The sequence below is a fragment of the Leptonychotes weddellii genome, chromosome X (assembly GCF_054177405.1).
Source record: "Leptonychotes weddellii isolate Sample4059 chromosome X, ASM5417740v2, whole genome shotgun sequence".
NCBI lineage: Eukaryota > Metazoa > Chordata > Mammalia > Carnivora > Phocidae > Leptonychotes > Leptonychotes weddellii.
This window is the reverse complement of record NC_138385.1, coordinates 62136701-62159493: the sequence shown is the minus strand read 5'-3', so window position 1 is coordinate 62159493 and position 22793 is coordinate 62136701. Positions and strand designations below refer to the sequence as shown.

At 44.4% G+C, this 22793-nt stretch overlaps 1 protein-coding gene across 1 annotated transcript in view; it reads left to right on the top strand.

The window, feature by feature from the left end:
- The first annotated feature begins 812 nt into the window (after nucleotides 1-812).
- Nucleotides 813-22793, top strand: part of MSN (moesin) — a 64124-nt gene continuing 42143 nt past the window's right edge. The window contains exon 1 of the mRNA XM_081808778.1: nucleotides 813-1024. Coding sequence (XP_081664904.1) covers nucleotides 1013-1024 — 12 coding nt within the window. The 5' untranslated portion in view covers nucleotides 813-1012. The remainder of the gene's footprint in view (nucleotides 1025-22793) is intronic.

Sequence of the window (22793 nt, the reverse complement as noted above, 5' to 3'; positions counted from 1 at the left end):
GTCGTTAAGTGTCTGCCTTCGGCTCGGGTCATGATCCCAGGGTCCTGGGATCGACCTCCGCACCGGCATCAGGCTTCCTGCTCCTCGGGAAGCCTGCTTCTCCCTCTCCCGCTCCCCCTGCTTGTGTTCCCTCTCACTGTCTCTCTGTCAAATAAATAAACAAAATCTGTAAAAATACAAAAAAAGAAAATGAGGATTGAGTGAAAGTGGGGAGGAAATATGTTGGGAAAGGGATATAGACACCTACAGAAGAGAACAAATGACGTGTTGAAAGAGTTCAGGCAGTGTTGCCAAGAGAAGTTTCAGGGGGACATGTGATCTTCAGAGCTCTAAGGAATTATTAGGGACAGTAGGGGATTTGTGTGGCCACAGGGAACAGAGCTGAGAGCCATAGGGGAAGTCACAGAGAAAAGGAGTTCAGCTACACACAAGGACTTTCTGAGAGTCAGAGCTGTCTTGAGAGGGAACAGACAGTTTTGATAGGTAGTTAGCGCCCCATTAGTGGAAACTTGCAGTCAGGGGCTGTAAGCCTCTGCCAGGGTGCCGCCCAGGGCCGGGCCCTGCTTGGGGGTGGGGCCGGATGGCCTGGATTTGAAGGGGTAGGGGCTGTGAAAGGGGTGGGAAAAAGAGTAGGCCTGTGTGGGGGGTGGGAGTCCCCCAGGGAGCGCCCAGGCCCAGCCTGACCCCCACGTGGCTGGTGTGGCCGGGCTGGGCTGGGCTGGGCTGGGCGGGGCGAGGCCAGCGGCCGGCAAGAAGGCGGGCGCGAGGGCGGGGAGCAGCGCGGAAGCCCAGCCACATAAAGAAGCGGGCGACGCGACAGGGCGGCTCTTTCCTGGGTGGGGTTTGTGAAGTCGTGGCCCGTTAACAGGAAGCCGAGCAGTTGCCCCAACGCTAGAGAGGGACCCAATCCGAACCTCCAGCCCCCAGAGTCCGTGCCGTGTGTACTGTGTGCTCAGTGCTGCCAGACAGCTTCTAGCCGAACTTTATCAACTCTGCCACTTTTGCAGCCACCATGCCTAAGACGGTGAGTACGGGGAGGTGCGCTGCCGCCCTGGGGCCTCTAGCTGACTCTGGTAGCCTCTTGCTGATGGCTAGGGGCTTGGCCAGCCATCCGCCCACTCAGAACGCTGCGTCCTCTAACAAGGCCTGGGTTGGGGAGGGGCGAGATTGGAGTCCTGGTCTGGTGAGCCCCTCGGGTGTGAGTGGGTACAGGGCTAGAAGTGCGGACCGGGCGGGACCGGCCTCTTTCTCAGATTCCAGTTAACTGCGTGTGGGATGAGGCAGGAGGGAAGGTTCCTTGGGGGCCCGAAATCTCCTCTTGCTCCTGACAGGCTATGGGGGCAGGGGAGAGGAACACTTCCTCCAGTTCAGGAATTGGCGCCTTTCCGGGGGCAAGGCTGCCTTGGTCCAGGAGGGGCCATGGGAAGGGAGTATGGAGCTGCAGTGAGCTGATCCTGCACCCCCATTCACCTTTCTCATAGTCTCCCCTGGAGGCTCCAGATGTTTCCCACTAGTAGGGGAGGAAAGAGTTGGTGGAGGAGAGAGTTGTGGAGGGACTCATCAGAGGTTGTTTGCTTCTACCCAGGATCACTAATACTTCACTGGGAGGAGGAGGTCTGCTCTACTTCCTAGGGTAGAAGACTGGTTTCTTCCTCCTCTCCACCGACAGATCCTTGCCCTTGCCTTTGCTTAATGGCTCTCTATCTCCTCCTATCCCCTCCAGACTGTTCTGTGAGGGCCTCACCTTTCTAGAATGGTGGTAGCTTCTAGGATTTGATCTCCACCCCACTGGCTGTTATGAGAACAGAAGCCTCCTGGGAGTGGGGCCTAGGGAGGCCGGATGCCCAGAAGGGAGGGGCATGGGAGGGGTGTGCCTGAATAATGAGTCCCGCTTGCTTTTGTGCAAGTCATACCAAGAGGCTACTGGGGCCCTTCTCTTGTTCAGGAAGGCCTGGTGACTACTCTGGCTTGAGTCCCTAAGGCCAAGCAGCTTGTGCTTCCAGACCCTTCTCCCTGGAGGATTGTTTGAGCCTTGTAGTGCTGAGATAGTGACTAGTAGCCTTGAGAAGGTCTGAGGGTCCCTGGAGGAGAGAAGTGGGGGGTCTGGTTCGTTGGGTGTATGCTGAATTTGGTTGCCACGTTGCTATATTCCAGCTTTTCTGCCAAGTCATTCTTGCCTTTCCAGAACCCTATTAGAAACACCAAGTTTTCAACAAGTATGTGCTTCTACATTCTCTTTTTTAAATTGGTCATGGTTTTATGACATGGGGTTTTTTCCACACTTGTTCCCCCTCCCCCAACACATATAAAGTCAGAAAGAATCGTTTTGAAAAGAGAAAGAGGGAGAAAAGTTGTCTCTGCCAACACAGAGGATTATAAAGATCCTTCCAGGAGACTCTTTTTGAGTTTCTCTCTCTGTGGGTGGTTTTACCTAAATAGATGGGTGGATCTTTGGGAACAGACTTTGCCCCATGATCTCTCTTCACTACTGGCGTCTTTCATCCTCAATTCTAAAATATCTCACCTTTAAATGCAACCTGATGGGCCTGGAAATTTTCTCAAAGTTGCCTTAACCATCCCATCTCAGTCAGAAGTGGCAAAGAAGATAGCCTGGTGATCCTTTTCCTAGGCTTGGAGAGAGGCTGGAGAATGAGCTGTTTGAGGTCAGGCCTAGGGTACTGAAGGTACCTGAATATTGAAAGTATTTTTATGCAGATTGACTGAAACTTGAATCAAATTGGAAGGAGAGGGCTGAATTTTGATGGTCTGAAAGCTTTGGAGAATTTTCCATGCTGTTCAGTTCAAGGAATGGTCAACTTTTAGGAGAAACAACTATATCATGCCTATTAAGACCATAGAATCTTGACCTGAAAGGGACCTCTGAGACTGTTTAGTACAACTTTCTTCCTGTCCCCACCCCACTATTTCTCTCTTTTAACTAATGAGGATGTTGGGCTTACAGAAAAGAACATACCTAGGAGCATATGGTGATATAACCAAGATTGGGGCCCAGGCTTTTTAATGCTTATCTCAATGACCCTCTATTCTGACTCAGTGATTAGGTTCTTGAATTTGAGTCCTCTCTCCTGCCCAAAGCAAACTGCCCCCTGTTCTTAGTACTTCCTGGTCCTCAGATAAAAGGAAGTAGATAATTTAGACAAAGTAACATTGGCATTTGGTGGTGTCCGGTGAGAGTTGGGTGTTTCACAAGGTGCCCCCTGTTACTTTTCTCATTCCTCATCCCAATGCTGAAGCATCCAGGGGCATACACTAGTTCACTGCATGGCAGCTAGTAATTTTAATGGAGGAAGAAAATTCCCTATTTTCTGCTCCTTCTTCACTAGTTAGGCTGTTAGGCTATTTCTGGATTATGAAAGATAGGGAAGGGTAGTGGAAAAATAAAATCCGTTCATTCATATGAACTATGTCTACAGTCTGTCCAGAGTTGGTTTCACTTTTACAGCCGATTGTCTCCTTTAGTCATCCCAAACTCCATTAAATCTGTTAAAACATGCTTCTCTGCACCCTCTCCCTGCCAATTCTTGGATTCTGCTTCTAGTTGCCAGTTTCCTAAGTCTGCCAGAATGAAGAAGCTTATTTACTGACATCTACATTTTCTGCTAAGACAGTTGTTAAAAAAAAAAAAAAAAAAAAAGCTTTCCCCCTCCCTGCCCTCTTTACATTTTTTTAGGTCACAAAGTCTTTGGGACATTTTGATTCCCTAAAAAGCGATTGTTTTGAATTTCAAGGTTTTCGTGAGTTTTAGGTTTGTTAGAGTTGAAAAGGCTCTTCACAACTGTCAAGTCTAACGCTTCTCATTGTATAGATGGGGAAACTGAGACCCACAGATAAGGAGGGGCTGACCTAAAATGATATAGCATGTCAGTAGCAAAGCCAGGACTTGAATTTAAGTCTTAGAGTATCAGTCTTGGTAAGATGTTTTCAATTTGCTGGATTTTTAGCCCTAGCTCAATAGGTCAGGGAAACGTGATCAAATGATTGCTGATGGGACCATCCATGTGAGCAGATGTAGAGTCCACCTCCTTGAAGTATTTGAAGGCTCTGGATCTGCATTCAGCTAAACTTTAACAGGGACTGTGTGGACTGTTTATTCTCCTGCCATTCCTAGCATTGCTTGAGCCACTCGAGTGGCACTAAAATGGTACTTTGTGAAAAGAAGGCAAAATCTCAGTCTTTTAACTCTTGAACCAACCCTGCCTACAGACTTCAGGGTGGGGCAAGGGATTGGGAATGGAGGTTATATGTGAGAGAGGGTGACTCTGGATCCTGCATCTCTCCACCTCTTTATTTCTCCAGTTCATTTGGCTCTTTGTGAAAGTATAGATGATAGAGCAGGAACCATCTTGGGGATTTCCTTTAGGCTGGTCCTTGAATAGCCCTCTGGGCAGAGAGGGGCTGATGGGGCACGAGGACACTTGAAGGCACCAACTATCTATACTTAGTCTCGTAGAGGGGAAAGTTGCTCTGTGAGTGGGAGACAGAGGTGGTATTGACCACTAGTCTGCTAACTTTCCATTCTTCTCTAGCTGCCTGTAACAATAGCTTTGTTTTAGGGGTGTTATTTTTACTTTTTTCTCTTCCTCCTCTCAGAAGACTGCTTTCCTCTCTGTATCTGACTCAGTGCTCCAGCTTGACCTGTTCCTTGAATTAGGAGAACATTATGGTACTTCCATTAGTACCTTGGTGGAAGTATTTTCTTCTGTAGTGATATTTAGAGGTCATCTGGTCTATCTCCCTGACTCCAAATCCAACTCTATTGCGATGAGATGAGATGACAGCTACATTTATTCTGAACTCTGTTCTACTAGTGTTGCTCGGCAACAGTCTGTCTAGGTTCCTTTGTATCTTTCTGGGAGTCCCCCTCACTGGAATTTCCAGACTCAAGGTCCCCAGAGGGGAGAATATCTGGCTCCCAGCACTACCAGTGTTGGGCCTTTAATGGCTAAAGTTGATGAAAATTGGCATTATTACAAGTTGGGAACAGTGTGTTTCTGATTTTCCAAAGATAGAACTGAGTTTATCATGTACATCTTTCCCAGTCTTTTCTCCCTGCTACCACACCCCACTCTTCTGCCCCAAAACAAAACAAAACAAAAACCAAAGTACAAAGGTGGTCTCCTTTAGGCCAGTCTAGTGGTCAAGTGGAGAGGTGGTCTTGTCATGATTGGCTGGCTTTGCTGTTCATTCCTCCCATTTCATGCCTGATAGAGCTGAAAAACTTTTCAATTCCAAGTTCTGATTTGTGGTATAGGAGCAGTCACTTGAAGGGTAGCTCAGGACTCCATTGATTTGGAAAGTGGCAAGTAACACTGACCTGAGAATTTTTCTTCTCTTTCCATGTAAGAAGAACATCTTCCTTGTCCTCAATAAAGTGATCCAAATGAAGTAAATATTTAGGCAAGTCCTTTCTTTAGGCTCTCAGTCTCTCCAGTTTGTCATGAGGGTACTATAAAAGTAATAAGTACACTCTAGGGACCTTTCCAACTGATGTCCTTGAAAGCCTTGATGATACAGCTTCAAGCCTCCCATTTCTATGTTTTTTCCTTCAGACATTTTTTCCTCAAAACTTGAGTGCCTTCTATGTACCAGACAGTGTGCTAGGCTTTGCTGGGAATACATAGTTCATCAGCACTTACCAGAATGTACCTTCTTTGTCCCCTTATACCTCTGAAGTACTGTTTTTTCCTGGGTACTGAGTTTGGAATGGAATTTCTAGCTTGGGAGTTGGTTTGTTTCATTAGTAGCTCTAACAGAAACACTGGCATGAGTGTTCTTGGCTGTTTCTTCTTAAGTCTATAGAGGGGAAAGGGCTATGTCTCTCCTTACTGAGGAATAAGAAAGAAATCAATGACACTGTATTGTGAAGGTTGACTGAAGAGCCTCAGACAAACACTGAAAACTGAATGGGTTTCCCTCCCTTTCTTTTCACTGGCTGCCAGTAGCATATACCTCCTGTAGTTCTACTGAAATGCTAGGAAGCTGCTAGTTATGTTTCAAATGTACTTTTAACCTTGTGAGTGGTAGTTAGACTTTGAGGAGCTGGTGGGCATAAACCAACTTCCCAAGATACCTACCACCAGTGAGCTGAGGTACAACATTTCAAATGCATCTCCACTTAAGATGACTTCAGCCTTAAGCTTCACTTGAGCTGATTGTTCTGGATGGTCTAGGTTTCTCACATGGGTGTTTTGAACCACAGAGCAAATGACCTGGCCTTAAACTTTTAGTTCTACCTTTATGTATTAGATGGTGACAGCAAAGGCCAGAAAAGGGAAGTGATATGAGTGAATGGTAATAAGGTTGGGACTAAAACCCAAATTGGCTGGCCCTCAGTGTAGGGGAGGAAATATTTTTTTAAGACTTTTTCATTTATTTTAGAACACGATTTGAGCTGAAATCAAGAGTCAGATGCCCACCTGACTGAGCCACCCAGGCACCCTTAGGGTAGGAACTTTTAAGGTTTGCCTTTTAAATGGCACTTGGTGCAGGGTGCTCAGTGTTTTCCTACCTCTGTGCTGGGGGTGACTTAACCATAGTGTTATTATGGTCATGGGAAGAGCAAGTCCTTCTGAGTGTGTAGAGCTGACTTCAGAGGTTATATGGTTATGGTTTAGGCTCTGACAGTGCCTTTGGGACTTTTTGTAGCACTTCCCAGGAAGGTAAATGTTTTTTGCTTTGTTTGCAAAGAGTGGTAGAAAACAGATGTGTGTGTTGAAGGGAGGTAAAGAGAGGAGACTAGCCACGTATTCCTGCTTGAGACTGGGCCTCAACTGTCCTAAAAGTTTTTATGGAGTGGAGTTATTTCTTTTATGTATTCATAGCTAGAGGAGTCAGTCAGATTGTTCAGGATCACATAAAGTTGGAAAGGAGAACTTGGCCTTCCCAATTACTGAGTTAGTGGTCTCTTACTAACTTACCTGTCTTGGAAGAATGACTCTGTTCACCAAGGGGACACAGACTTCCAGAGAATTGACTCTATGGTGATTACCTTAACAATATGGCTGCAGTGGAGTTCCCCTAAATGGCTTCTGCTGTAGCAGGTTTCAGTCAGTGGGTGACTCAGTTTTTCTGGGGCCCCAGAATGACTGTTTCTCTTCCTGCTCGCTCCTCACCCAAATTATTGCTTTCTCTTTGCCTTCTTAAATTTTGAGTTCTGACCTCTCTGTATCTGACTCAGTGCTCCAGCTTGACCTGTTCCTTGAATTAGGAGAACATTATGGTACTTCCATTAGTACCTTGGTGGAAGTATTTTCTTCTGTAGCAGCCATTTGGATTCAGACTGGAGTCTCCTGGACTCAACCCTCACTACTCACCTCTAGGTGTTGTAGGCCAAGCCTAGGGCAGGTAGAGAGCCCGCCCCCCCCCCAAAAAAGACCTTTCAGGACTTCATAGAAAGGTAGCATAGAGTAGTGGGAAAAGCACAGACTCTGGAACCAGACTGCTTGGACTCAAATCCCAGCTCTGTGACCAATTAGTTATGTAGCCTTGGGCAAGTTACCTGTGTGGCTCATTTTCTTTAACTGTAAAGTGAAGATAATAGTAGTACCTATTTCATAGGGTTGTTCTGAGGATTAAATGAGGCAGTTTATGTAAAGTGCTTAGAATTGTGCCTAGCATCTAATAAGTTAGATGGAAATGTTTGTTATTATAATTACTTATGTAACTGAACTATTACATGCCCAACCCTGTGCTAGGTAAGATAAGTAAGAAAGAAGGCAGGCAGTTGCATTCTCACCATTTATTGACTGTTTGTTAGGTACTATTTACTATAAGAGATACAAATAAATGAATGGAGTATGCAATTGCTGCCTTAATAGATCTCCTATTTAATTGGAGATTTAGGGCTAACTCACTTAAAAACACTTTGACAAAAATAAATTTTACATGGCATTCTCTGTAGATTTTGAGAAGAAGGAGGCTTAATGGGACATGAACAGGGCTTTGAAGGAAGTGTATACTTGTGAGTGGTGGCTGTTCTGGGTGGGAGAGTGATGTGGTTTTGGTACGTGGACATAAACCCTAGGCCAGTGCTCTCTTGAAAGTGAGTTTGGGGGCTCCTGGGTGGCTTAGTTGGTTAGGTGTCTGCCTTCAGCTCAGGTCATGATCCCAGGGTCCTGAGATCAAGACCTGAGTTGAGCTCCCTGATCAGTGGGGTGTCTGCTTCTCCCTCTCTCTCCTCCCGCTCATGCTTGTGCTCTCTCTCTGTCTCTCAAGTAAATAAATAAAATCTTAAAAAAAAAAGAAAGTGAGTTTGTCTGATATGAGGGAAGCATTGAGGTGTTTCAAGGAGAGCCACAGAGTACATGTAAGCATAGACCAAGTTACTCCTTGGAAGGTCAGTTAGAGCCAATAATTCTGAAGGGGTTTGTTGGGGAAGACTGCACCTTGGGTTTTCTAGAATTGGGTGAATTAACTGAAATAAATTTTATTGTCTTTGTTGCCCATGTAGATATTTTGTGTGGCAGAGTATCAGTCAGGGCCTGATGAGAGAGAAAAGTTGAGATGTGGGCATTTGGTCTCACAAAACAAAGTATAATCTCAAGAAATCCTTTCCTAGACATGTATTTGGGAGGTGACAGGGGTCAGGGCCTAGAAGGGGGAACAATGCATACCTATCAGGCTTGGTCAGCATTTCCTTCCCTCTCTTTAGTACTGAACTCCCTTAAATACCTGGGAAGGGGGGTGCCTGGGTGGCACAGTCAGTTGAGTTTCCGACTCTTGGTTTTGGCTCAGGTTGTGATCTCAGGTTCGTGAGATGGAGCCCCGCGTGGGGATCCATGCTCAGTGCAGAGTCTGCTTGAGATTCTTTCTCCCTCTGCCCCTCCCACTTGTGCTCTCTCTCTCTAAAATAAATAAATAAATCTTAAAAAAAAAACCTGGGAAGGTTCGAGGCTTTATTTTTCTCCAGTGTAGTGTGTTTGGATAAGGTCCCTCCCTGATTTTGCTGTCTTGGTCTAATCTGCCCCCTACCACTCCCTACCACATCCCCCAACCCCCTGTCCTTTCTCAGAAATCTCAGCCTAAAGATTAGATGAAGTACACCAAGGTGTTTTATCTGTTGTAATCTTTGACTGAGGTTGACTAATCTGTGGTATGGAGTTATAGGACGGGGGTCAAGGTAATAATGTCATCTATTTGAGTGTCATAAGTTAAGTTGTACAAAACTTTGCTATCTTCAAGTTTTTTTTTTTAAATATTTTATTTATTTATTTATTTTGGGGGGGGATCGAGCAGGGGGAGAGGCTGAGGGAGAGGGAGAGAGAGAATCTCAAGCAGACTCCACACTGACCATGGAGCCCACTGGGGAGCTCAGTTTCATGACCCTAAAATCATGACCTGAGCTGAAATCAAGAGTTAGACGCTGAACCAACTGAGCCAACCAGGCACCCCACTATCTTCAAGGGTTTTAAGTGAGCAAAACTCCCCTTCAAACATCCTTGCAGATATGCCTGGGAGATTAATAACTCAGAAATCCCCTTGCTGAGAACAAAAGTCACTTAAACTCTTTGCCTTTGAAATTTTCTTTTCTCTAATATGAAACTATCAACAATATGTAACCGGAGTAGATCAGAGCCCTCTTCCCCAGGTTTCTTACTCCTCTTGGCACCTGGGCCATGGTGGATCTAGAATATGCTTAGTGAGAACATCTGGCATTTTGCTTCAAAGTTGCACTATACCTCTCTGCTGGTACTTGAAAAGCTGCTCCAGCAGAGCCTGAGGGTGGGCCTGGGGAAAATCTCTTGTGGTTGTCTTTCTCTCTGCCATAGCCTGGGCATTTTCCTAAGGTTGGGAGTTTGCCTCCTGGCCTTAGGCCAGTTGCCAGAGGAAACCAATGACTAAACACTTCCTCTCTGCGACGTCAGCTTTTGGAACCTTTCCTGATGATTCCCTACCAGTCAAGTATGCCTTATTTGGCTATTTTCTCCCCCCTCAAATGCCCTTTACCACCTCAACTAATCCCCTGTTCTTTTTTGGTACAGGGAATGCTTTTCTCAAGTTTATATAATGCCACCTGCAAACTTTTCTTTTTTTTCCTAGTGTAGGTCTTGCTCAGAGCAGGTGGTTGAGGCTCTTTGTTGGAGGTGGGGGAGAGGTGGGAGAGAAGAGAGAAAGATGGGAGAGCTCTGGAATGACTGTGATTTCTCCACCCCGCTTTCATTTCTCCCCATTCTTTTTTATCTCTCCTGGCTCTCTTGACACAGTCTGGTCACCCCTGTCTAGCTTCTTACGTAGCTCTCTGACAGCCTAGGGGTAGTCTTGCTTAACCTAAAAAGGCTCAGAGTGCGAGGTAGGGCAGGGTCATCCTGAGCCTCTCAGCATCTTAAACTATTCCTTTAGATTAGGTAAAGCTTTCCAGTTTGTGTGTGCCTTTTGTATGCCTAAGCTTCTCACTTGGCTTTCCTGAGTGGAATGGGTCCAATATCCCTCTGCCTCCCATCCTCAGTCCTGAGCTAGGTTAAAAGAGCTGAGCTTTTTGACATTTAAATCCTGACACACTTGTCTGGATTTTTTTTTTTTTTTAATGCTTTTTAGTAGAAATGGTGCAATGAAAAGAATAATGTACTTAATCAGGATATCTGTTTCTTAGTCTCTGCCTGTGTGATCTTGAACAAGTCATTTCTATGGGCTGTAGTTTTAATATCTGTTATAATGAGAACATTGGCTTTTCCTGAAATTCTTATTATTTGTGCCCAGTCTTTAAGAAGATAGGAAGGCTTCTTGGAAAGAGTGTAACAAAACAGAGAGCAGTGACTATTTAGAGAAGTTGCCTTCTCTTTACAATGACACTGGGAACATTATTTTTCCCCCCAGTTATCCATGTGTAAGTAACCCTCTTTATTTCCGTGAGCTTAGAGGTCTTGGATCCACCTACCAGAGAGCTCACTGTGGGCATCCTGGCTTGGAGAGACAACTGTTAACTAAATACCTTGGGTGGGGTCTTGGAGTCCAGCCTGCAAACTACAATTGCTGGCTATTTTGGGTCATTGGTGACTCCAGGAAGAATAGAAGACCCTGGAATTGGCCATTGTTCCAGCAGGGAAGGGGGAGACTAAGAAACAAACCAAAACTGAATGCAAATGAGATTTGATTTCCTTTACCCCCTTCCTCTACAACATCCCTCTTCTTAGGGCTATGAAATTGCTTTTGGCCAAGTCTTAAATTGCTAAGGTCCCCTTCCTTTTCCTCTGTCTGAGTCACTGATATCTATGTTGCCCTTGCATGGGGAGAGATAGGTGATTTGGGCTTGGGAGGAATTTCTAGTGAGGGAGATTGCCACATGCCTAGTGTTAAGCCTTCAACTGATCCTGTATTTTGTGAATATGGCTTTCTTTGGGGTTAGACCTGTAGATCAAAGGAGAGTGATTTCTGAATTTCCCGTCAAAGTCTAATGGGCTGATGGGGCATAAGCAAGTTCCTAGAAATGAAGTGCTCTTGGCTGCATCTGTTTTCACCCATCTTCTTCTTCCTCTTTACTGACATTTTATGTAGTTATTACTCGTGAATCAAGGATCTCAGGCTGTAGTTCAGCCACCTAGGAGTTGGCCATGAATTTGATCTTCACCTACCCTGAGCTCCCTGGAGGGAGGGCATGATGGAAGTATTCTTGGTATTTGTCTTCCTTTGTTTGGTAACAAGTTCCTAGGACAATTTAACCAAAGAAGGCTTAGTTGGGTAGAGCTGGGCAGTGCTTTTGGGTGGAAGATTCTTCCCCAACATTGGGCTGAAATCGCCTCCAGGCTGTGTAGGAACTTGCTGCTGGGTACAGCCACCTTGCTGTCAGCCTTTCCTTTCTAGAGGCCTCTCAGGTGGTAGATTAGAATGACTGTTCATGAGGGAGAGTAAGCAAGCAGGTGGATGAGTGAGAAGGGGAGAAGGAAAGAGGAGTCAAATGGAAGAAGAGTAGTTATTTTTCTATTTCCCCTTTTTATAAAACCCACCATGGCATATGACAGAGTTTAGTAAATGGAGAAATTTTCTATAAATCCACCATTTTAACATAACAATTATTATTTATTTATATTTCTTGTCATAGCTCATATATGTATTATAATTTTCCATGGTGCAGTCATAGTATATATAAAAAAAGTACTACTACTTTATCCTTACTTAATATATCACTAAAAACTTAGGTAAATGCTGCTTAGTTTTTAAAAATGAACACTTTAATGGTTTTATAAAATTCCATCCAATGGCTGTGCCATAATTTACCATTACTTTTAGGAGTCATTTAGATTACTCCCAGCATTTGCCAGTATTTATAACACTGCAGTGAATGTGAGGAAGAGAAAATCTAAACCCCTTAGCATGGTATATATATAGAGTCATTTGATACCTGGCTCCATCCTAGCCTACTTTCTGGACTTACTTCCCTACATGTATGCTGTATTGTGGCTTTGTGGGATCAAGGTTTTCCAAGTAAGCCATACCTTTGATATATTTCAGCTCTAGCATATGTCTTTTCTTTCAGTTTGAAATGTCAAGTGTGTCTTCTTCACCGCCTCCACTCCATGTCACCTCCACTGGAAGCTTTTTTTAATATTCCTATAGTATTAGTTGCACCATCCTCTGTGTGCTGACTGTACTTCCTTTATAAGAACTTCTGTTATGATATGTACTATGTGGTGTTGCAACTATCTGGGTTCCCAGACTTTCTCCTTCAGTAAACTCATGGACTTGAAAGTTTCTAACTACCCTGCCTCAAGAAGGGACTCTTGTCCAGGTGGAGGTGGTTAGGGATGGGCAGGTCTTTGAAGAATGTATAGTCAGTGACAGACATAGAGAGAGAGAAGCAGTGGTAATGTATGCAAGGGATCCAAGGCTGTTGAATTAGAACCTGGTAGGGTTTACTAGACACTAGTAATAGAAAAAATGCACCTTGGAGAAGGGAAAGATGATTAGCACCTATAGGGCAGATAGGCGCCTGAGAATTTTGTTGGCCTTGACCCACCAGTGCAAACTTCTGAAATCATTCCAGATCTCAGCTTCCTATCTGCAATATGGAAAGAGTAATAGCACCTACTTCTTAGGGTTATGGCAAAGATTCAGGCACTAATGCATCTGAAAGTGCTCTGTGAGGTGTGGGGTACAGGGAGGGAAGGTAGGTCCAGGATATCCCAGAATTTTTCTAGTTGTCCTCTTAAAGTTCTTTCCTATGTGTGTTTCCTATAAAGCCTCTGAGCCCAGAATGCCAGATGTTATGGTTTTCCTGAACAAGCTCTACAGCTTGGTGCTTTAGTGGAAGGTATGCGGGGAAGTCCCATCTCCCCACTCACCTAAGCAGCGTGGCTCCAACTGGCCCCAGTGCAGCCCTACTCAAGAATAGCCCCACATGGCTGGAAAGGGAGGTGCCACCTTCTCTCCAGCTCTTTAGCATCAAATGAATGGTACAACAGTAGAATGTTTCCTATCCCTTCAGCTGGAGGTGGAAGTATTTATAGAAGCTGCAGTGAAGCTGGGTACCTTTCAGGCCTTCTGGCCCCAAACCTGCCATTGGATAGAAGGAAGGGTCTCTGTGTCTGTCACTGACCAAATGTGATTCAAAGACTTGCCCGTCCCACCTGTCTTGGGCAAATAGCTCATGGGCAACCATCCAAGCCAGATTCAAGGTCTTTGGATGCTTTTTTGTTTTCTCCAAATACTACCACAGCTTCTTGCTGCTGTTGTGGCCATTTGAAAACCCCTAAGTTACCCCAGGATTTTGTTTTATAAAGGAACCAAATTGTATGAATCTATGGAAGATCCATTAATTATAAAATACAACAAGGGGAAGGGACTTGCTCAAGGTCCCGTAGTGAGTCAGGGGCAGAATCAGGTCTAAAAGCCAGGACTCTCAGGAGTGTGTTCTTTCCATTCTATCAGCCTCTGCCAGTAAGAATGTGAACTTCATGAGAACAGGGAGAGTTCCCCACTACTCACTGTCTCCCCAGTACCTAGTACAGTGCCTGGGACAGAGGAGGCACTCCACAGATATACGTTGAAGAGATACATTGATAGCTACTATTGTCAAGTTGGATTGTCTTTCACAGATTGTTTGGCTAAGTCTACTAGAAAGCCAAACAACAATTCTAGTGGCCCACTGGAAATGAGCTAATGTAGACCCAGCTGGGCCCTGGCAGAATGGAGCTGAGTGGTGCCAAGGAATGGGGAGGAGTTGTCCCTCTTGTGTACCTTAGAGAACCTGTTTACCTGTGAGTGGTCAGCTAGTTCCCAATATCCACTCATCTTTTTGTGTCTTGACACAATATTGGTAGCATTCACAAGGGAGAATATTTGAATCCAAGTTTTTAGTGGATTCTAACAGACAGCCATGCAAGCATTTCTGTCTGCCTTTGTGAAGCAACCCACACTTTGGCCATAGAGTACATATTTGAAACATTACCCAATTTTTAAATTTACATTTTTTTAGTGTGTGCTGCTCACTGTAGCATAGGCAGCAGGCAGGGCTGCATTGTCTAATCTAATCCTGAGAGGTATGTGCTCCTGAGGTTTAGGGATTGAGTTGACTCCTATGCTCGGGGACGGGCAGGACCGGGCACAGATCAGGGAGGACAGCAGGGAAGTTCTATAGATCATCATTTTGGGGCACTCAGCATCTGTGTTTTGCTGCTGCCGCTGTTGCCACCGCTACTGCCACCACCATTATCCAGGCTGCTTTAGGGCCCAGGGCTGCATATCTTTGTGTATTTGGGCATATTTTAATCAAGGTAGGCTACTTTGGGGAGAAATAGAAGGTACTCTTTTTCCTACCTTTTCCCAGGAGTAGGGCGTGGCTAGCATTTGGTAGGTTTAGGTTGAAGCCTGCTACATAAAGTTGGGTGCTCCAAAATAGGTAAGTGCCTCTGAACGTCATCTTGTCTTTAAATGATTTCTCCATCTGTTCTTAAAGTGCTGAGCTAGACATCATATAAGGTATATTAACAGTCTGTGCTGTGTGGTAGGGCATACTTAAAGACAGACTATTTCTTTTACAATTTATGATTTTTTTTCATTATGAAACTAAAACATATTTGCTGTAAGAAATGAAATAGTACTGAAAAATATAAAATTCCCTGGCTTGTGCCCCTGACTATTCTTAAGAGATAATGGCCATTTACCAGATATATGAACTTAGAATCCTTTGTAAATGCATTTACACACCTATAATTTTAAATACATGCATAACACAAATCCATACTATTCTGCAACTTTTTTTTTTTTTTTTACTTATTTCATGGTGGCCATCTTCTCATGTCAAATCATATTTTAATGTCTGTATGGCCTCATTAATAAACAAGTTATCAAATGGGTGGAACACAAAATCTACACAAATGAAAAGGGCCCATATTCTTTGTTTAGTGGAAAATGAAGAGGGCATTGTAAATGTTTACCTGCCAGAGAGAGAAAGGCTTCCTACAGGAGGTGGGAGTTGTGGACCCTTCTGTTAGCATGAAGGATAAGATGAGGAAAATTATTTCCCTTTCCAAGTCCCACATCTAGAGATTGCTGTGATTTCATCTGTGTCTAAATGATCTTAGTGGAATGCTTGGCAGTAGGTAAACCACTTTCCTCTGCTTTACATGGACCCTTCTCTTTCCTGCGGTTTTGCCAATTTGGGGTAGCTTGAATCCAAACAGTACCTGACTGAGAACCCTATTTCCCAGAAGACCTCTGGCTGCCATAGCTGTTTGAGGTTAAGGAAAGAAGCTGTGTGTGTGTGTCTGCGTGTGTGTGTGTGTGTGTGTGTGTGTGTGTGTAGTGGGGGGTGGGTAGTGGTGGTGGTCACATGCCTTTCCAGTTTTCCCCAGAGAAGAGCATTGAAGCTGGATTAAAATTCTCCCCACTACTCATAGGTATCAGGGATCTTGTTCAGGTGGCAGGAAAGTGGAATTTTGCAGAGTATTCAGTTGTAATTAAGCCATCCAGTTGAAGAGGAAGATAGTGATTTGTGAATCCCCCCAAAAATATACAATATATTTTGAAAACAAATTTAGCCCAGTGGCTGCTCCTGGTCTTAGAAGCTTGCTAGCTTAAAGATACTGATCATGGGGCGCCTGGGTGGCTCAGATGGTTAAGCGTCTGCCTTCGGCTCAGATCATGATCCCAGGGTCCTGGGATCAAGTCCCGCATCGGGCTCTCTGCTCCTTGGGAGCCTGCTTCTCCCTCTGCCTCTCTCTCTCTCTCTGTCTCTCATGAATGAATAAATAAAATCTTTAAAAAAAAAAAAAAGATATTGATCATGTTGAAAGGAGCCAGTCCCAGTGAGGACAAGCAGAATTACCAGAAATGCAGGATCTCTTCTGCCCACTCATGGCATGCCCCTCCCTTCTCTTGTCTCTTAGTTCCCAGACTTTGACAGTGGATGGACCAGAGTTTCTGCTTGCCCAACCTTTAATCCTGGAGCCTCTGACACCAGAGGTTGACCTTGATTGGGCCAGGCCTACAGGCCAAAGCAGGCATTATTGCCTTCTTCTTTAGACAAAGAGGAAGCTGCCTGCAGATTCTGAGTGTTTGGAGCTTTCTGAATCTTACGGGGCAAGGAGAGCAAGGCTCTGAGGTTAGACTCCAAAAAGGGAAAGAGGATGACACTTTGGGATACTTTAGTCTTTGGGCTGCTTGGATTGAAAGTATCTCCAGGCACTTATTGTAGGCCAAGCTTGCAGGAGGATCTGTGTTTTAACATATTGGCTGTGTGACCTCGGGGAAGTCCCTTAACCTCCCTGAGCCACCCATTCTTCATTGGTACAGTGGAGATGATAATGCTAGCCTCAGAGTTGGTGGGAAACTTGAATAAGATAACACTGGAAAACCCTCAAATGTTAGTTCTGTAGAAAATCAGCATACAGGATTCAGGTCCTCAGAAATGCGTAAGTCATGTTTTAACAGCCTCTGTTGACAAAGGCAGTAGAGTGTGCCAGTGGATGAAAGCCTTTCATCTCATCATTAAGAATGGTTATCCTTAAAAGAGTAAGCCTCAGTTACTAGGAAGAGTTTACTTCTGTGGAACAACTCATTTATAGACCATTTGGGACCAGTGATGCATTGCCATATAATCAGCTCTCAACTATCCATAACAACACTTTCTTCTTCCAGTTACCTGTACTGACTTTCCTAAGCCATGTGAGCCCAGGGAATGCAAACTCTCTTGGCTCTTCTGACAGTCCAAACAAGAATAATTAGGGCAATATTTTCCAAACAACTTCCCAGGCAAAAAGTGGTTAGAGTGCTACTGCTGAGTTATCCATAAGGTATTACTCTTATGCTGATGTGGACAACCGACCTTAACCATAAGGAAAACAGTGAACTTTGGCTTCTGGAACAAGGAAATAAATAGGCTTCTACTTTCCTGGCCATTTGTGCCCTCAGTACCATCCTTCCAGGCTGTGAACTCAGATAGGGTGACAAATTTATGAGACTGGGATTGAGAAGGAGGCAACCCTTCAAAGAGTGGAGATAGAAAAGACCATGTATGAGATTGTCCTACATAGATGTTATTCCAGGGAGGGTTTGAACAGTTCTCCTTTCCCCACTCTATTGGGTTTCAGCCTTTGTCAGGAAGAGCCAAGACTGAAGAAATCTTGAAAAAGCTCTTAGAGACCCCTCTAGGTAAGTTCCTCTGGAGGCTCTAGCTGTTGAGCAGCCCAGAGAAAGGAATACTCGGGTTAGGAAGCTGGGAGGGAGTTATAAGTTTAGAGGATAGCTGCCTGTTTTGCAAGTAGTTCCCTGTTTAAAACAACTTTGACAGACGTGAATTGAAGGAATCCCTTTACAGGTTTGCTAACATTGCCCTGCAATTATTTTCCAGTGTTTCTAGCTTCCTTATCCCTTGCTTGGACAAAAAAAAAAAAAAAAAAAATGAACAAAAAGTTCTCCAACACAAATATTGATAATTCTCTATGTTTGTGATATGCATCATAGCTGTCAAAGCCCTTTTTACCACAATTATTATGTCATTTGATATTCATTAGCTCTCTCCAATTGGCAGGTTAGGAATTATTATCCCCATATTTTCATATGGGAAAACTGGCTCAAAGAGGTTAAGGGACTCTGCAAAAATTACTCAGCTAATGAATAAGGGAGACAGGACTTGAGTGGGAAACAGAAGACTTTAGTTTTAGACTCTGTATAAGGTGGAGTGTGGGAAGGGGAGATAAATGTTGTTTCACAAAGGCCTGGACTTAAGCTCTAGTCATGGTTAGGCCAGAGTTCTAAGGCTAGAAAGGAAGTTTCAAGTTTAAACATGAGGTCCTTCCCCTGTACCAATAGTTGCTCAACCTCCCTTTAGTTTCTCCTTCTAATATATCATGAGTCAAGAATAAAGTTTAGAGAGAATTCTAGTAATTGGGATTGGTGTGTGCATGTTCACCTGTCAGTTGTTTATGTTCTGCCTGTTTGGAGGCTGGCCTCACTCTTGTTTTGCAGCTGGTATCCTGTGTCACCCTTCTTGCTAATGTCAGACCACTGCCTTCAAGTCTAGTCAAGCTTTCCACCTGGTTGAGCCAATAACTTCCTTGGTTTTGTCTTACTTCTGAACACATAGGTGTTACTTGTTAGGAAATGAGAATTGTTTGGGGACTGCTTTGACCTAGCTAATGTAGGGTCTTGTTTGTACCTTGGGATCATGAGCGTTGGTTCAACTTGTTGTTGAATGGAGGAGGTACTGGGAAATTGTGAAAAGAGCACTCTTCTGGAGTTGAAGAGCTGGAGTTTTGTCTGGGCTCTGCTGCTAGCTTCCCAGGGCAATCTTGCCCTTTTGGGGCCACAGTCTGTTCTACAAGGAGTTGGTTTGCCTAATCTCTGAGGGCCATTCCTGTTCTGAAAGTCTGTGATTTACTCAGAAATGTTATATTCCCCTGACAATGGACATGGGTCTGCCCCACCTTGGGTAGGGAGATGGTGGCCACATCTCAGAAATGTTCTCATTGTATTGGGAACTGGGGCAAAAGGCAGCTCCACCAGCTTTGAGAGGCTGGAAGGGGTTGGCTGTGTCTGGTTTCTTTGTTATAAAGATTTTATTTATTTATTTGAGAGATAGAAAGGGAGAGAAAGAGAGAGAGAGAGAGAGAGAGAATTGGGGAGGGCAGAGGGAGAGGGAGAAGCAGGGAGCCTGACGTGGGGCTCGATCTCAGGACCCTGAGATCATGTATGTCTGGCTTTTGGAGGGGAGAACTTCATAGAAAGGCCTTGGGAATGTTTAGGAGCATAACTGGGTGGAGGGATAGGCAGCCAGGGTGGTAACAATCAGTCCAGGAAGAGATGCTCTGGAAAGGTAGTTCTTAGGGAACCTACCAGAAACAGGTGATAGAATGATATCATGAGGTAGATGGTTTAGTATAGTTCCTAGCCAGATAGTCCCTGGTCACAAGTAGTTGCTAAGCCCTCAGGAATGTGACACTGTCACATGGGAGTGTGTCATTAGAGCAGTCAAAGCCTGTGGAAGCAGGAAGAGCAGCTCTCTCGTTACCATCCCCTCTGTGTAGGGTGCGAGTTCCTTAAAGTTGGGCCATAGAGGCCAGAAGTGGAAAATGGAAAAATCTAGTTCATAATGGTAGATAGGCCTGGTCCTTTAGAAGAAGGAAAAGTCATAATGCTTGCTTGATTTCAAAGCATGTGAGATTGAATTTACTAGTGCCAATACATTTTTATTTTTATTTATTTAGTTAGTTAGTTAGTTATTTAGTTATTTATTTATTTTTACAGATCTGAAGCAAGGTTGGGGAAAGGGAGAAATTTGAACTCATGATCCTAGTGGCCCTAGGGGCCAGAATGAAGGTGGAGTTCAACTGTTAGACCTGCTGTTCTTATCGTAGGGGGCTGAGATTTGCATGGGGTCAGCTAGGTTCCTTACTTTCTGATCCAGTGGGAAAGTCTAGCTTGCCTGTGCAGTTGGTCTTGGCCAGCTTTGGGAAGCCGTTTAGACTGATTTGACAATTGTTCTGGCTTAGGGCTTTGCGCATCAGTATTTCTTAAGAGCTCCCCTATTCTAATGTTGAACTAGGGTTGATAACTACACATCTAATCAAAGCCTCTTCATATTATATCCAAGAAAATGGAGTCTGAGAAGATTAGAGACCCATGCTAATGCCCACACAGTGGGAATAGAACTGAGCTGAGCTGCGATTTGTCCAGGGCTCTTTTCACTCCGCTCTTGTAGCTGGAGTTAAAGGTGGCCCTGATAGCTCAATTGGGCAGTCTTTAAACTTGGTCCCTGGGCCTAGAGAGATGGAAGTTATGTTCCCCTTCCCCCACCACAAATGGTGGAGGAAGGAGTGGGATTCAAAGTAACTAACTGGGCCCAATGGAAGTAAACAGCTCTCTTTAGAGCAGAAATTCACTCTCTGGGCATGTGTAGACCAGTGGTGGTAGGGGAGAAAGGATAAGACAGGATGGGAAGTGAGTAATTCTGTGGGTTCCAAGGCATTCAGTTAGTGGGAACATTATAGGAAGCTGGTGAGTAAGAGCCTAAGGACCCTGTGAATTCATTTTTCAGCTCCATATAGAAGTGCTGGCCTGGGATCCTGCCCTGTGTTCAAAGCCAGGTGCTTAAGAACCGAAGATTGCTTGTTTTCTGTTTCCTGCTTCAGCTAGATCCTGACTAGGCCCCAGGCTCTGCTGCTTCTATACTTTTAGAGTACACCAATTTCTCCCACAAGGCCTGGCACCATATCACAATGTGGTCTTTAATTATTTTTTCACTGTTTTATATGTGGCACCCCAATTAGAGCATAAACTTCTTCTTCTTCTTCTTTTCCAAATACTGCATCCAATGGCTGGGATTACATTTTTTTTTTTTTAAAGATTTTATTTATTTGACAGAGAGAGACACAGCGAGAGAGGGAACACAAGCAGGGGGAGTGGCAGAGGGAGAAGCAGGCTTCCCGTGGAGCAGGGAGCCCGATGTGGGGCTTGATCCCAGGACCCTGGGATCATGACCCGAGCCGAAGGCAGCCGCTTAACTGACTGAGCCACCCAGGCGCCCCGGGATTACATTTTTTTTTATTATTATGTTATGTTAGTCACCATACAGTACATCATTAGTTTTTGATGTAGTGTTAATGATTCATTATTTGCGTATAACACCCAGTGCTCATTACAACATGTGCTCTCCTTAATACCCATCACCATAAGCTTTTTCTATGGTAGGAAAGGGGATTTTGTTCCAGGTCCTCCCTGGGGCACAAGAAGGTGTTTAATGTGGAGAACCAGGCAATTCCAGGAGGACATCTTGATTTCTTTTCACCCACCAGCCTCCAAAGGAACTTTTTATTTGGGAAGAAAGATGATCAGGAGCTTTAGGGTGGATATAGCACATACTGCATTCTGTGGGACCCAATAATTATATCTTTTCATTACTAGATGGGGAACCCCTTGAAGTAAGGGCTTGTCATAATCTTTGTATTCTCAGTGCCCGATACTCTGCCCCACACTTTGCAGGTACTCAATAGCTGCTGAATTTTCTTCTCCTGTTTCTCCCTTGAGTCAGACTAGATTCTCTAGAAGCCTTCCATCTCCACAGGGAAGAATCTGGAAGCTAACAGGGAGAAAAGGGCTACATCTGAGCATTGGCCATCGGTGGTAACCCTTGTATCCAGAAGCCCACAGCTCTTAGTAGTAGTTAATTTTTAGGGTACATATGATTTCACACATACATATTTTTCTTTTATTTCTTTTTTTCTACAGAAGGGGTAAATGTGAGGATCCAGGGCATGGAGTGGGAGGTCAGGAGGTGGGCACTTCTGAATGGTTGTTTTTTCTCACCACTTCGTTATGAGAGAAGTGCTAACTGGAACCTGAGGATCCTAGACCTAGTCCAGAGGAGAAAGGCTTGTGTTCAGTGTTGACCACTAATGGAGGTCTTTAGCCTTGGAACTTTATGTTTGGCACTAATTTCATTCTTAGCTCTCTTTCCCACTGTGTTAGGCATCTCTGACTTGATTTCGTTTTATTCTTTAAACCTTTTCTAAGGGGATAGGGAGGGAAGCAAGCCACATATGTACCTTAGTTTCTTGAGCCCTTAATAGGCCGACTGGGTAGGTCTCTTTCTTCTTTCTTCTTCATGCATGCCTCTTCAAGGCCTGGAGTTTGAGCCAGAGGCCTAGGGGTTAGGTACTCCATGGCTCAGTTCCTGGCCTGGGGCCTACTACTGAGAGGGATCAGCATGACCCAGGGCCTTTCTGGTATGTGAATGAGCCTTTGGGGAAGATGGTTAGTGCTCTAAGCTTACTGCTTATTTTTTTTCCCCAGTGCTTTTACTTAGGAAGAGAGTAACCCACTGTGTATGATTGCTAGGGCCAGTTATCTTTGGCTAACTTTTGGATAAGACCCTTGCTGCCCATCTTTTATGGAAAGTAGAATGTGAGGAGAGGTGTTAGTCCAGATTTGAGGCCTTACTGATAGTGAGTGGAGTTACTACCCTGACAATATTGGTCCAGTCTAGCAGTTGGCAAACTTGCTTGTGAGTCCTGTTTTTTGTATGTATTGTAAAAATAGGTTTCACAAAAAAAAGTCATTGTTAAAAAGAAACTTTGTAGTCAGCCCTTTCCATATTGGTTACTAACTAAGCAAATCACTCTGTCTCCTTCTGGTGGAATTTGGGGTCTTAGTCACTAGGGTTAGAATTAAAATTGTATCCTTCTCAGAGTGAAAAGAGCCTGGTAGATGATACTTTTCTTCCAGCTCACTGTTCGTATGTAAGACGTAACTCTTCATCTCAGATGGCCCCAAATCTGTTAAGTATGCAGCTGCTGTTGATAGTAATTAGGGAGATTTGAAAATGAAAACACGAAAGTCCAAAG